The sequence below is a fragment of the Microcaecilia unicolor genome, chromosome 2, assembly GCF_901765095.1.
Source record: "Microcaecilia unicolor chromosome 2, aMicUni1.1, whole genome shotgun sequence".
NCBI lineage: Eukaryota > Metazoa > Chordata > Amphibia > Gymnophiona > Siphonopidae > Microcaecilia > Microcaecilia unicolor.
The window spans coordinates 433,869,923-433,886,513 of record NC_044032.1 but is presented as its reverse complement, the minus strand read 5'-3'; the positions used below and the strand labels follow the sequence as shown (position 1 = coordinate 433,886,513).

General features: G+C 41.1%; 1 protein-coding gene across 4 annotated transcripts in view; it reads right to left on the bottom strand.

Moving 5' to 3' along the window:
* SEC24B (SEC24 homolog B, COPII coat complex component) overlaps positions 1-16,591 on the bottom strand; it is a 277,839-nt gene that overhangs the window by 47,324 nt on the left and 213,924 nt on the right. For all 4 annotated transcript variants that reach the window (XM_030190801.1, XM_030190802.1, XM_030190803.1 and 1 more), the window contains one exon: positions 7,742-7,915. In XM_030190801.1, the coding sequence (XP_030046661.1) occupies positions 7,742-7,915 (174 nt within the window). The remainder of the gene's footprint in view (positions 1-7,741; positions 7,916-16,591) is intronic.

Genomic DNA, 16,591 nt, shown 5'->3' with positions numbered 1-16,591 from the left:
AATTAAATCCATGAGTCTTCAGTAAGTAATCCAGTGGTGCCATCATGATACTGAATAATATGGGTGGCAAAGCAGAGCCCTGTGGAACCCACATATAGAGTCCCAGGGTTAGGAGATATCACCTGATTGTTTTACTTGATAGGATCTTGATATTAGGAAACTATGGAACCACTTTAATACAGTTCCACTAATACCAAAGTGGTCTAATAAGTATAACAATATAATATGGTCAACGGTGTCGAAGGCAATGGACATATCAAATTGTAAAATTATGATTTTTCTGCCCATGTTCAACTCTTTTCTTAAATTTGCAATAAGGTTGGTGAGCACTGTCTCAGTGCTGAAGGATGGCCAGAATCCCGATTGTGTACGGTGAAGGACGGCAAAGGCCTGTAGGAACTCTATGAACTGACTAGCTACTAAACCTTCCATCACTTTTACCAATAAAGGAATAGAGTCTACAGGTCTATAAGTAGATGCTTGCTCCTACTGGCGTTGGGATTCTTTGGGATAAGTGTTAGAATTATTTTGCCACCATTTTCAGGGAATAGTCCATTTGATAACATGAAGGGTAAGTACGATTGTAAGCAATTGATAAATAGATTGGGAGCTGACCTTAGAAGACAGATGCGAAATGTGTCTAAAATACACTGACATCACATACTTGGATAGAAAATTTCTTACCTAATCCAATGGGGGAGGGGAGAAGTCAGACCATGTTCTGTCTGCTGGGTTGCATACAGCAGAATTGACAGATGGAAGAATATATTTGTCTAATTTTATTAATTTTCTCCTCAAAGTAATTTGCTAGTTGGTCTGCGGAGGGAGCAGATTCAATGGTTATGGTCAGGGTCTGTGTGTTAAGTAGATTATTAACCAAAGCATAGAGCTTTCTGGTATAAACAGATCATAAAAATATGTTTAAAAAAGTGTTAAGCTGTGTCAAAGCAAACCACCATTGAGTCCTGCATTCTGTCTGACAATGATCAATCTAGGTCACTAGAACTGGCAATAACCTGAAGAATATGTATATCCTGGAGGAAAGGAGAAACAGGGGTGATACGATACAGACATTCAAATATTTGAAAGATGTTAATCCGCAAACTCAGGAACAATGTCAAAGTATTTTTTCCACTGAGAGGGTGATAGATATATGGAATGCCCTCCTGCAGGAGGTGGTAGAGATGAAAACAGTAACGGAATTCAAAAATGCGTGGGACAAACACAAAGGAATCCTGTTTATTTATTTGTAACATTTGTATCCCACATTTTCCCACCTATTTGCAGGCTCAATGTGGCTTACATAGTACCGAAAAGGCATTTGCCAAGGATCGGATCCAACGAAGTTTATCGGAGATTAGGTAGGAAAGCTGATGCTGGGCAGACTTCTACGGTCTGTGCCTGATCGAGGCTGAATAGATTTTGATGGGCTGGAGTGGAGCAATTCAGGGGCTTTGACAACAACTTCAGAAATTTTAGAACAAGGCCAGTGCTGGGCAGACTTCTACGGTCTATGCCCTAAAAATGGCAAGGATAAATCAAGATCAGGTATACATATGATGTATCACTTCATACCATATGTAATGAGTTTATCTTATTGGGCAGACTGGATGGACCACCCAGGTCTGCCGTCATCTACTATGTTATTATGTAATAGATCCAGGTCCTTGTTCTCTCCCAATGACAAATGGTCTACATGGTTCCCAAGTCTATATGGCTAATACTGGCCTATGAACTTTCCTCTATTACTTTGTTGTTGCCCCTTTAAAAAACATGCTAGGTGTCTTGACTACATCCTTTGGTAACAACTTCCACTGTTTGAGCTTTGAGTGAAAAAATACTTTTTTTCTAGCTGTTTCATGGAGTGTCTCAGTCTTATTTGAAAAGGTAAAGCATAGTTGCTTACCTATAACAGGTGATCCCCAAGGACAGTTATCAGCCCTCATACATGGATAAGAGAAAGAAAAGATAAATACATTTCTCAAAGCTGCTAGAACTATCTACAGTGTTGAACCACAAGTATGTAGGACTTCCCACTCTATGTTGTGTGCAAAGCCACCTCAGTTCCATTCCCTATAAAGCTTTAATTTAGAAGACAACTGTTATGGAAGATTGGTGGGTTTCATGGTATCTTGCAATCCTCAGAAAACTGTTAAAGGGAAGAAACTTATGCTTTTTTCACAGGATAAGCAGGCTCTCATCTTTACACATAGGTATTTCTAGCTAGGAAAGCTCAAACAAAATGTGGGAAACCGAAAAAGTGGCAACAACAGACAACAACAAATATGTTTTTGCTGCCAACAGGCCGGCAATTTTGTCTTTTTCTTTTATACAGTAACCCAGAAATAATAATAAAAAATATTATTGTGGGGGATAGTGTGGCATTCTTCATTTCAAAGAAATTTTGCAGGATAGACTGACCGGTACTACTTTGAGAAGTGTAATGCTAACTTGGACAACAGTTTACATTGCAATCCTGCAAATCTTGTTTACAGGTGCCGACTTCAGGTGGGTTGCTGAACAATGGCACTAACATTTTGTACCTTGGGATGCCTTTTTAGGGTCAAATCTGTCCAGGCATCAACAAAAAGACGCAATTTACTATCTAGAAAGACATGTGCTTGGGTAAACCAATCCTAGATTACTGGGGTCAAGTGAAACAAAAAGCTAAGTAGATGTTCCAGGGTACTTTGATCTGCTGCACATAGAAGGGTAGGGTTCTTTTGCAAATTGAAGTGTATGAGAGACATGGGCAAAAACGCTGGAAGGAAAATTCAATGGTTAAGGTGAAAGTTTGATTCTACTTTCTGCAGGAAGCTTGGATACAGTAGTACAGTTCATATAAGCCTAGTGGCTCAAAAGAATCTAGGGATTTTGAATTTAGCTCATGCCTTTTCAGTAGTAGCTTAAGGTTAAGTTATGTTCAAGTACAGAAGGTATTTTCTTGCCTCCATGTGGTTTTAGATTAGAATCAGTTAAGGTCCCAAGATGCAGCAGGAGACTTGATTAAGGGCTTCAATAGAAGCAAGCAACGCATAAAGTAATCCAAGTTATAATGTGCCAAATGCACTTAGATGAAACGTAACAGAGTTGGCTTTCAAATCTGACTTTGAAAGATATTAAAAAAAGGTGCTGAAGTGTTTATGTGGGACCAGAAAAGAGGTCTAGGACCTTTCTATCACACCAGTTGGCAAACCTCTGCCAATTAAAGTATAAGAATTTCTAGTGCAGTTTTTACATCTTTGCTTATACCCTACGCTATTAAAATGTTTTATTACGTATTGTGTTGACATTGTAAGTAGTATACTACGCCATACTTTTTATTGTTATTTGAATATTTTTACTGCTGTAATTATTGCTTATATTTGATTTATTCTTATTGTACACTGCCTTGAGTGAATTCCTTCAAAAAAGTGGTAAATAAGTCTTAATAAATAAAATAAATAGAAGCCAAAAGCATTTGAGACACATCATCTGGCAAATTATTTAAAAAGCAGACCGCTCCTCCCTTAGTAGGATACCCTCGTCTATGAGGCCCACCATATGCCTCTTAGACCTGCTGAATGGCTTAAACTTCCTCGTCTCACTCTCCTTCCTTTGATAGTGTCTTTGGCCAACACTAGCATTACATCTGGTCTTCATCAATGGAAATTTGTCTTGTTTAGGCCAATCTTGAAGAAACCTTCCTTAGATCTGTCTTTTCCCACTAACTATTGTCCTGTATCTAACTTATGCTTTCTGTCAAAAATCATTGAAAAGGTGGTGCTCATATAACTACAGCAATATGTTGATCAGGTCCATGCCCTCCATCCACGGAAGTCTGGCTTTAAACCAGGTTGCAGAACAGAGACCATTCTGACTTCTGTCCTGAGTGAGGTCCACTCATTTTTCACAGCTGCCTTTGACCCTGTAGATCATACTTTACTTCTGAACCATCCACAGATCCTGGGACTAACTGGTACTATATTAGCCTGGTTCCAATCTTTTCTTTCTGATAGGACTTTTTGGGTTATTACATCTTCCACTTCTTCATCTGTCAAACCTCTTACTTGTGGTGTCCCCCAGGGATCGATCCTTTCCTCTATGCTGTTCACTGTTTCTTAGTCCATTCACTACTCTAATACAAACCTTCTCTATCATTTCATTTTTATGCTGATGATATCTAGCTACTCTATCATACGGACCCTGATAACCCCAATCTTGTCCCTCTTCAACATTGTCTAGATTTGATTGCACAGAGGCTAACCAAACATTGCTTAGTCTTAAACCCTGACAAAAAAGTTGTAGGCTGGCTTACGGGTCACTTATCTTATCCAAACACTCCTCTATCCTTTGTAAAACCTGTTGTCACCCCAGTTGACCATTTTCGTTACTTAGGAGTCGCCATAGATTCTTAATTTTTTTACCCCAAATTTCTGCACTTTCAAATCAGGTTTTTTCATTTTACGGCAGCTGCGTTCGATTAGGTCGCTGTTTAACTGTGATTCTTTTCATGCTATCCTTCTCATGCTCTTTACAAATAGGTTGGACTACTGTAATATCGTTTACTCAGGTATCTCCTTAACTGTCCTGCGGAAGCTGCAAATGCTCCGGAAAAGGTAATCAGACTTCTTACGCACGTGTGTAGGTTTGTACACAGTTCTCCTTTACTATAAAACCACCACTGGCTCCCAGCTGAATACAGAATAAAATTCAAGATCCTCTTTTTGGCTTTTAAAGCTTTCCATTTTGGCACCTTTTATTTATCCATGCATACCAACTCTTACTCTCCAACTCGTGTTTTGCAGTCTTTAAATGACCATTGTATGATCCTCCCTGGATCTTGTTCAGTTCAACTGGAATCAACTAGGCACATTGCTTTTTGTTTCATAGCCCCAGCGTTATGGAACTCTCTCCCTATGGCTATCTGCACTGAATCATCACTCAAGAATTTTAAATCTGAAGTGAAAACATGGCTCTTTTAGCAGGCCTTTGTTACTTGATGAGTGAGCTTCTTTCTGTCACCCTGAAAAGAGGTGTATAGTCTGTCCTGGTAATTTAATGTTATTTGTGCTTCAGTGTTGTGTTTTAGTGTATCTGGACTTCTTTTCTATTAAAATTAGAGTTGCTTTCCTTTTGTGTGTTTTAGCCTGTAAACCGCATTGCTCTGCCCGACAGTTAAATGCGGTATAATAAGTCAACCCTAAATAAATAAACTGAAATTTATCTTCTCAACCTCCAGGCCTCATAGTTCCTGGTCTTTTCTGAGTATTGGTAGAGTCTCTACTACTAGAGTAGTTGAGGATATCCATACAAAAGGTCCTCCCCACGATCTAGAAGGAAGGCATCCGATGCTGGTCTGCTGTGTACCCCTATCCTTGAACGGAACAGAAGTCTTCTTGTCCATAGGAAATAACAGGTCTACTGTGGGTGTTTCCCACTCTCACAGAATATTGTTTGCTAACGCCATCCAGAGACTATTCTTGTGTATGCAGAACTTGATAGTTTGTTCATCAGAATGCTGTCCTTTCCACCAGGTAAGTGGCTCTGAGAGTCATCCCATATGAGATGGGCCCAGCTCCACATCCTGACAGTCTCCAAACATAGGAGGTACGCTCCTGTTGCTCCTTTCATGTTCATATACAGTAGATATACAGTAGTGAGTCTCAAACTTTTTACTATGGCGGAACCGTAAAATATTTTTTTCATACACCAAGGAACTCTCAATTTATGTAAACATATACGTTCATACAGATTCTACAATCTAATTTCTTCAGGAACTGCATAAGAGAGTTCGAGGAACCCAGTGATATAGAGCATTGCTACCTGACTGTCCATCTGGACAAGGATAATTTAGTTGGACAGCCAATCTCTGAAAGCCTTTAGAGCATTCCAAATTGTCTTAGTTCTAGGAAGTTTATCTGATGAAGCTTTTCATGATCAGATTATAGGCCCTGGGTGTGAATTCCCCAGTCCAGGTTGGATACATCCACAATTAGGACAGTGAGTCTGAGGAATATGGAAAGAGATGACCTTGGATGGATTCAACTGGATAAGCCAACAGGACTGAGCCCCGAGCATTAACTTTGACTACATACTGCAAACATTTTGTGGATTAAACCCATTGGGATAGAAAATCCTATTCTATTTCTCATCTTTTTACCAGATAACACTCCACAATTAGATAATGCCTCTTTTCTCATGTCTTTTTAATATTCTGAGAAATCTCTCATGAGAGACTGAAAATGCCTTGTGAAAATCCAGATACACTATTATCCAAGTGTTTATTAGTACCTTCAAATAAATTTACCAGACTAGTGAAGCAAAACTCTTTTGCCAATGGCACTTCTTGGTTAAGCCATAGAATCAATATGGCCAGTAACTTTCACAATTATTTCTACCATTCTGTCCGGCACCAATATCAGGATTATAGGTCTATAGTTTGATGGATCATTTCTGGAGCCCGCTTTTAAAAAATGGCATTATACTGGTCACCCTCTAGTTTTCACAGACCATGGCCAATTTGAATAAAACTATTAGCAGGACTCAGGGATGTATGCATATTGAGTACTGAACAGAGCTGTGATCTGTTGCCCCCAGCTGTGGATTGTTACTGGTGCTGCAATGGATGGTTAGATGGGGAGAAAAGAAACTGGTACAAATGTTCATGGTGTTATTGCATTAGGAAAGACAGATATTGATTATACTGAAAGCCTAAAGTAGCAGAAGAAATATTACCAGAGAAAAATATATAGCCAAATATATATCAAAAACTTAAAAACAAATGGGCAGACAACATGTATGAAAATCTACTGCTTACTTATATACTTGTCTATAAGTTAAGAAAATTTAACTTTGAAATCCTATCAATAAACCAGAATGATCTTATCTATGGATCATTCTAATCAGTGCCATAACACTCTGGCTATTGCTAGCTTTATGGATGTATGGTAGACAGACTCTGGCTATGCTGATTGAGAGGATACAGCCAGTAAGCCATTACTATATAAATTCAGGGTGAGCCCGCATTGTGTTTAAATTAATTTGGAAGAAATGTGCAAGTTAGACTGATAAAAATAATTAGTAGTGATTGTTTAAATCTGTAAATGTTCTGGCTAGATGAAAGTGTGTTGAGCATGTATACTGAGAGGAAGGCATTCCTGCAGGAAAGTATGCAAGACAATTATCAGGAGACAGCTAAAAGCCATTTGATTAGCTGATGGCTCGAGCAGTAGGTTCAAAGCGTACGTTTAGCTGAGATGTGTGGAAAGAGTTGGTGAATGAGATTGATTCCTTTTTTTTTTTGTAAAAGAAACATGGGGGTGTGTGCTTAGAAATACTGATTCCTGAAAAAAAAATTCTCCTTGGATAGGAAGGGTGAGCGATTTGTGAAAATACATTCTGCTATAGTGAACATGCCAAAGTCTACAGTGTGAGATAAATATATAACTCTCAAATACTGAAATCTGATGATTTATCTGTCTCCTTTTGGCTTTAAGTCTGTTCTGTCCCTGCTGAAATCTGTGGGATACTGGAAATTGAAGGGGGGGGGGGGGAGGAAGGGAGAGAGAGAGAAAGCAATACTGAATCTGGAGGGGAAGAGAGAGAGAGGAGAAGAGAAGAGAAGAGAAAAGAGAAGAATAAGCAGCAATGTTGGACCCAAACTCGACTTATACATGGGTCACAGAATTTTTGGCCATTTTTAGTCCCAAAACTGCCCTTGACTTATACATGAGTATATACAGTAATTATTCAGAATTACCTTTGCTGGAAGTGTATAAAAGAGCAGTCTGAAAGCAGGCCAAAGATGTATCTGCTAAACTTTCCTCAATGGACATCTGTACTGCAAACCCAGCATCAGGATTGATATTGGCAAGCGAAAGCAAATCAGTTGACCGAACAAAAAAATTTCCATGAAATGTGTGTATTGAAAGACCTAAAACAGCAAAGCATATTTAAATATATTTAAAATTGGCTCAAGTACAATGAAAACATAAGATACTGTTAAATAATACTGCATTACCTGTAAATACTGTGCTACTTACAAATGAGACAGAATTTAAATACAAAAAAAATCTCCATGATACACTGTCATGGAATGTTCACCCCTAAATCTATACTTCTGTCTGACATTGTAATCACAGCTCTGTAACCCTGTATCGGCTACCAGCAATATCATGTATTATACTATCTAAATATCTATACATTTTATACCGCTAGATACTTTATAATTTCTTATATTTTAAGATATCATGGGAGTCTCCCAAAGGTTGCCATGAAACTAACAGTCAGACAGTCTAAGCCCCGCCGTTACAAGAGGTAGTCACAGGAGTATGAACATACATTGAGCAGCCTAATTGGCTAAATAGTACCTGGTGCTACTTAAGGTTGTTGACAGTTGCCCTATCTTGTGTAAGCTGTGTTCACAGTATTACACAAAGGCAAAGTCAATGGTGTGATTATTTCATGATTGTGCATTACAGAAGTTTCTCTTATACATGTACAACCACTACTGGTATGTCTTACTGTAATTTAAGATCATCACTATGCACAGGTTAAGCCTACCAGAACTGAGGGGCTCTTTTACTAAGCTGCGTTAGGCATACAGCTTAAGATAGCATACTGAGGAATGTGCTCATGCATCCTGTGGTAATTGCTAAATGTGTACACAATAATCATACACAAAATTTTTTTAAGGGGACATGTTGGGGCGGAGAGTGGGCGTTCCTGCGTAATTAGCACAGCTATGTTACTGTACACTAATTGGTTAGTGTGCGGATAGTGCATGAGCCCTTATTGCCTACAAAATGGGTGGAATCATACATGCGGTAATTTTTCAAAATGGATGTGTGCTAATGGCATGGCAGAGCCAGTAATAAAAAAAAAAGCCATTGTTACAGCTACGGTAAAAATGGCCTTACTGCGCAGTAAGGTTGTGCTACGGTCACTTTCTGTAGCTTAGTAAAAGAGCCCCCTAATGCCTCTCAGTCCCTATACCCAGACCTGCAATCTGTTACAAACACACCAGCAGCAAAAGCCATTAACTTACAGCAGCAATAACTGTTGCATGCAAACTGATTCAAGTCGTCTTTTTTTTTTTTTACATGGATACTTGTATATACAGATATTCATATTTTAAAATAAAGCTAAAGATATGGAAGCAACTTATTAACTGGTCAAATGGAGATCTAGTATTTTAAAACAACAAAAGACAAATTTTGTTTTAACAGTCAATCTCCTTATCTATAAGTCAGTAGGGTTTTATCACACATTTTTCCTGTGGTAAGTTTGAGATTTGCTCATGCAAACCATGTGTTAAAAAAGCAAAGATACTTACCTGTAGCAAGTATTCTCCGAGGACAGCAGGCCAGTCATTCTCACATGTGGTGATGTCATCCAAGTCACCCGGTGCGGAATGCTTTCACAGTGTATATGGCTTTAAAAGCACACACCAGTATCCCCACTGTGAATGTGTGAGTGCCTTCCCACAGTGCAGGACCAGCAGCACAGTACATTTGCTATACAAAAACAACTCCAAGGGAAGGTGGGAGGGTAAGTGAGAATGTCTGGCCTGCTGTCCTCAGACAATACCTACTACAGGTAAGCATCTTCGCTTTCTCTGAGGACAAGCAGGCCATGTCATGCTAACATGTGGGAATCCCTAGCTACCAGGCTCATTGTAAACAACAGTAGGACAACTGGAACTCACAATGGCAAGTTCAAAATACTAATCAACCTGAAACTATATACAAACTGTGTAAGAATGAAGCCTGGAACAGAACAAAACGGGCCTAGGAGGGTGGAATTGGGTTCTAGACCCCAAACAAATTGTATCGAACTGTCCAAACCGACCATCTCATCAAGTATTCTGCTCAAGGCAATAGTGAGATGTGAATGTGTGGACCGAAGACCACGTTGCAGCCTTGCAGATTTCTTCTTTAGAGGCTGATCAAGTGGGCTACAGACGCAGCCATAGCTCTGAGATTATGAGCTTTGACATGACCCTTAAAAGTCAGCTCAGCTTCTGTGAAAGTGAAAGAAATACAATCTGTCAGCCAACTGGAGACTGTGTGTTTCCCAATGGCACCCCCCATCCTGTTGGGATCAAAAGAAACAAAAAGCTGGATGGACTGTCTGTAGGGTCTAGTCTGCTCCAAGTAAAAGTCCAATGCTTGTTTGCAGTCCAAGGTGTACAGTGTGCTTTTGCCAGGATGGGCATGATGGAAAGTATGTTCGAAGAATGATCAACTGGTTCATATGGAACTCTAACACAACCTTAGCCAGGACCTTAGGATGCATATGGAGAACTACTCTTTTATGATGAAATTTAGTGTAAGGTGGATCTGCTACTAGGGTCTGAAGATCACTGACCCTGTGAGTTAAAATAACAGCTACCAAAAACATGACCTTCCAGGTCAAGTACTTCAGACAGGAATCAAGTGGCTCAAAAGGAGCCTTCATCAGCTGGGTAATGGTAACAGTGCTTGTAGTCAGGTTCAAAGCAGATAATACAAGTATTACCTATTACACAATGATGAGGAGAAACAGATAGCAGAAAAAATTGCTACCACTAAAGCAAAAATTTCTTAAACAAATAAGCTTTCAATTGTTTTCAAAACAATAAGAAATAATTAATCTTTCTAATATCAACTGGGAGTGAACACCAAGTAGAAACTGCCTGATACAGAAATGAGGATGATGAGGAGGCGAGGACAATTTTGAGGTCCCATGACACAACCGGAGGTTTTATAGGGGGCTTTGTCAATAGCAAACCTCTCATGAATTGAACAACTAGAGGCATTCCAGAGATGGGCTTACCTTCCACATGGTGATGGTAAAAACTTATTGCACTGAGGTGAAACCTTACAGAGTTGGACTTGTGACTAGATGAGGAAAGGTGTAGAAGGTATTCAAAAAGGGTCTGTGTAGGGCAAGAAAGAGGATCTAGGGCCTTGCCTTCACACCAGAGCCTCTACTTGCGATACTTGGTACATAGTATGACTGATTTGGCAGATTTTCTCTGTCCCTTGGTGCAGGCCAAATCTCTTCACCAGCTGGACAAGCAGCAGAAGGTGTGTTGTAAGTTTCTGGCAATTATGATATTTTTGATGTGGCATCCAGGATGTCTGCCCATAGTATAATGATGCGCAGACCCTTATGGCTGCGTGTCTCTGATTTGGACCCGGCGGTTCAGCAGAGGTCAGTGCCACATGCCTGGAGGAGGGGGGGGGGGGGGGCGTGGAATAAGTTTTTGGAGAGAGGGTGTAGGAGGTTGCTAACCTCATCAAAAAAACTGATACCATTAATACTCTCTCCCACCGGACGCCTTCAGCACCCTTCTGTATTTTTAGGGTGCTTTTATCCCTCCCAACATGGTGGTCTACCCACCAATACCTAGGAAGAAATAAATCACCCAAGGCTGCATCAGTTTGCTATTTATTAGATACCTCATTTCTTATCAAGTATTTGTACAATTAGCAGATCAGTGGTATCTCACTGAGTGTACAGAACATTGCTACACGACATTACTTTTATATCTGAGACTCCAAAGGATGTACTAGCAATCAAATACTTTAATTTATTAATCTCCAAATATATGTACAATCAAATGATTATGGAAATACAGTACCACAGCTACACATAGGTGTTCTATGGGTCTGAGTCTCTAATGTTTTATTTTAGGGTGTTTTTCACCCTCACCCCAAATTACCAGTTAAAGCCAATTTACAGATATAAAAGACTCAAGGATACTCATGAGAAAGCAATAGGATTACTTGCCAATTCAGATACAATAGGATTACTTGCCAATTGACTGGTTTCTCATGGGAGAGAGCCGCCCTGCTTGCACAAAGGTGCTGGCTGTGACAGTCTCACACCAAAGAAATAGCAAGTACAATCATTTTATATACACTCATTAACATAACATGTCATTCTGACAATAATCCCATTTATTGGATATATGCTAATGTAATGGTTAACACTGATTGGCTATGGTAATGAGTTGATTAGCATTTACTGGAAAAGCTTAATAATAGACCAGCTCTTACTGGAAGACTAAGTCATCTTCCTGAGGAGTTATCTTGTTCTGTTTTTCACCAAAACATCTGTGACCACAATGTTGCTAAACGATGTTACTCTGTTTTTCCACTTACGCCCATTCCTCATTCTGCTGCATCAGAATGTCACAACAGATCAGTCACACTGCACACTGAAGTTCAGGTCAGTCATGGGCCTGTAAGGTTTTCTCTCATTTTAGATCCTGAACCAAAGTCTCAGGCCTTGAACCAAGGCTCTCAGTTATGATAACAAAATTCACTTCTCATCCAGGAGGTTTTCAGCCAAGTTGAAGAGAGGTCCCTACTACTCTGAGGTGTAGATACACTCCTTCTCGCCCTGCTCAGCAAGCCCAGACCCAGCACACTCGTTATCGTCAACAGCGTGCGTCTAAGGCCCAGCCAGCTCCCCAGTCAAAACAGGGGACAAGTTTTTGACTGGCTCCAGCAGAGCATAACCGCCATAACAGTGACCATTTCAGACAACCTACTGGTGGGAGGGAAGCTGAATATTTTCCAAGAAAGGTGGCCCCTTGTAACCTCCGACTGGTGGGTTCTTCAAATTGTCATCTCTGTTACTCCCTACACTGGCATGAGAGACCACCAAACTGCCCTCTGAGAGCATCTTGCTTCAGCTTTCAACACAAAGAGGAACTCTGTCCTTCTAAAGCCCATGTGGTTGAGTCCGTTCCACCAGGGGAAGAAGGGAAGGGATTCTATTCCACACACTTAGTTACGCCAAAGAAAATGGGGGGGGGGGGGGGGGGCATCCCATCAAATCCTATCCTAGATCAAAGGGCCCTACCTGGACAATTGACTGATAAAGAAGACATCGAAGGACAGTGCTCAGGAGTCCATGCGGAGAATTATTCGGGTGCTAGAACTACTAGGGTTCATTTTAAACTACCACTCCCATCTTCTCCTGGTTCAGCAATTGGAGTTCATTAGAGCCCTGCTAGTCATGTAGCAAGCATGAGCCTTTCTCCCTGTCCCAAAAGCAGAAGCTCTAATTGTACTCACCACTCGGGCTTGAGCCAAACAGCAGGGCACAGTTCAGCAGATGGTGAGATTCCTAGGCCATATGGCCTTCACGATGCATGTCACCTCTTGACATGTCTTCACATGAGAACCTCCCAGTGGACCTTAGATTCCCAGTGGTGTCAGGCCTCTGGGATCCTAGCAGATGTCATCCAGATAATGCCAGAGTTGGTTCAGTCCCTCCTCTGTTGGACAGTTTGATCCAATTAGACTGTGGGACTTCCATTCCAAATTCCTTAGTCCCAGAAGGTGACGACGATGAATGCATCCTGCCTGGAGTGGGGAGCTCATTTGGATGGGCTTCACACTCTGGGTGCTTGGCCAGCTGAGGAAGATCTTCAGATCAACCTTCTGGAGCTACGGGCAATCTGGAATGCTGTAAAGGCTTTCAGAGATATGCTGTTCAATCAAATTGTGCTCATTCAAATGAACAATCAGATTACAGTGTATTACACCAACAAGCAGGGGGGTACTAGATCATATCCTCTGTCTCAGGCTGCAGTCCAGATGTGGCAATCAGCTGTCCAGAACAGGATAGTTCTCAGGGCCACATACCTGACAGGCAAATCCAACACCCTGGCCGACAGACTGAGCAGGGTCATGCAACCACACGAGTGGTCACTCAGCATGAGTGTTAAATGTGAGATCTCCCGAGTGTGGGGCACCCCTTTGTGGATCTCTTTGCCACTCCAGTCAATCACAAAGTCCCTCAGTACTGTTCCAGGTTCAGGACATACGACAGACTAGTGTCAAATGCCTTCCTCCTCCATTGGGGGAACAGTCCTGTTTGTGTATCCTCCAATCCTTCTTATGGGAAGACTTTGCTGAAACTCAAGACCATAGAACCATGGTTCTGATCGTCCGTTATTGGCCCAGGCAGATCTGGTTTCCTCTTCTCCTGGAGTTATCCTCCAAAGAACCTTGGAGATTGGAGTGTTTTTAAACTCTAATCACGCAGAAAGAGGGATCACTTCTGCATCCTAACCTCCATTCCCTGACCCTCACAGCATGGATGTTGAGAGCTTAGAATTTTCTTCCTTGCATCTTCCTGAGGGTGGCTTACAGTAAAGGTTCCACTAAGAGGTGTTATTCTTTCAAATGGAGGAGGTTTGCCATCTGGTGTGAAGGCAAGGCCCTAGATCCTCTTTCTTGCCCTACACAGACCCTTCTTGAATATCTTCTACACCTCTCCTCAGGGGGGTCCTGGAGGTTTTGGTGGGTGCTTTTCTCAGGCAGTTAGGGAACTGTATGCTGCTCCTTGGGCACAACTTTGTGCTAATGGTATTCTTTCCAACCCTTTTCCCATTGGCAGAGGGGCACGGCAGGGATATCCTTTGTCTCCCTTACTTTTTTGTCTCTTGATCCTTTACTCTGTGAGATTCAGAATAACCTAGAGATTCAGGGAGTATGCATTGGAGGCCAGACATTAAAAACTGCTGCATTTGCAGATGACTTATTGGTTCTGTTCATTGCCGCTCGCTCTTCGTTACCCATTCTCATGGAAAGCCTGGGTGAATAGGGGGACATTTGCTGTTTTAAGTTGAATTATGATAAATTGGAAGCTCTGGCAAGTTCTGAGTGCTTCAGGGAGGAATGGGGTCCCTCGTTTCTGCTACACTGGGCACCTGAGTCACTTAAATATATGGGGGTCCAAATGTCCATGGACACTGCATCGCTTTATAGACAATGTGCATAAATTGTTGTGGGATACCAAATCTTAGTCTGAGTGGTGGAGGTCCCTGTTGATTTCTCTTTTAGGTCCTTTAATCTATATAGAATGGTGCTTTTTCCTCACTGGTTGTATGTTCCTCAATTGTTGCCCCTTCATCTTTTGTGCAAAGATCTGCGGGCAGTGCAGAAGCTGTTAGCATGGTTCTGCTGGGGGAGGGGGGAGGAGGAAGAAGTCGAAGACTCAGTGGAGTTTTCTTTTAGAGGGTCTATGGCGAACTCCGGGTTACAGATCTCCAGTTGTATAATGCTTGTTTACTCCGGCATTTAAGAGATTGGATCTGAGGATCGAGCAACTTTACTGATACGGTGTTGGAGCGTGCTTTATTTTCCCCATTGCCCTATAATTATCAATAAAAACTGGGATATTCTTAAATCACATCCTCTTTTTGCATAGCAACATTTCAGATCAGCTTTCTCAAGGGGAAAGAATCTTAAAGAACTGTTAAGCCTTGCACAGCTATCACCCCTTCAAGAAATGGATATGGCTGTGGGTTTTGTTGATCATAAGAAAAGTGGGGTGCAGGCATGCAAGACTTGTGCGATTACAATGGAGACATAGCAATTCATCAATCCTGCAGATGGCAAGACCTTCTTTATAAGATCGACAAATACATATCATTCTGCTTATGTTGTGTATATTTTGCGCTGTCACTGCAAAAATATTTTACATAGGAAAAACAAAAAGATCATTGAAAGTGAGAATGAATGAGCACAAGTCGAGTATAGTGCATTTATTTATTTATATGTTACATTTGTATCCCACATTATCTCACCTATTTGTAGGCTCAATGTGGCTTACATTGTGCCGGAGAGCTGTGTGCATCCCCCGGAGTAAACAAATACAAGGTGTTGTTGTGGTAGGATAAGGTTCATGTGGTAGGATCGCATAAAGTGATCCTACAACGGGAGAAATTTTGTAAAGACTATGACGAACTTTAGTGTTGTTGTGTCACAGAGATCAAGCATTTATGTTGGATCAGTAGGGTATGCCTTTTTAAACAGGTGGGTTTTAAGTGTTTTTCTGAAGTGTAAGTGGTCGTTCGTGGTTTTCAAGGCTTTTGGTAGTGCGTTCCACAGTTGTGTGCTGATGTAGGAAAAGCTGGATGCGTAGGTTGATTTGTATTGAGTCTTTGCAGCTTGGATAGTGGAGGTTTAGGTATGTTCGTGTTGATTCAGATGTGTTTCTGGTTGGTAGGTTGAACACGTCTGTCATGTATCTCGGTGCTTCACCGTAGATAATTTTGTGAACCAGAGTGCAGATTTTGAAGGCAATGTGTTCTTTGATGGGGAGCCAGTGTAGTTTTTTGCGTAGGGGTTTTGCGCTTACAAATTGTGTTTTTCCGAGGATAAGTCTTGCTGCCATGTTTTGAGCAGTCTGGAGTTCAAGGCTTGTTCTTTGCATCCCACATAAATTCCGTTGCAGTAGTCCGCATGGCTTGGTACCATTGATTGTATCAAGTTGCGAAATGTTTTCCTCAGGAAGAATTGTTTCACACGTTTGAAGTTTCCACATTGAGTAGAACATTTTCTTTGTTGTGGATTTTACTTGGCTCTCTAGTGTTAAATTGCAGTCCAATGTAACGCTGAAGATTTTCAGGCTGTCTGAGACAGGGAGGGTGTAGTCTGGGGTGTTGATAGTTGTGGGGTTGTCCTTGATGTGTTGGGAAGAAAGGATGAGGCAGTGTGTTTTTTCTTTGTTGAGTTTTAGTTGAAATGCATTTGCCCAGGAGTCCATGGTGTTCAAGCCGATCTTCATTTCATTGGCGATTTCTGTCAGTGTGGATTTGTAA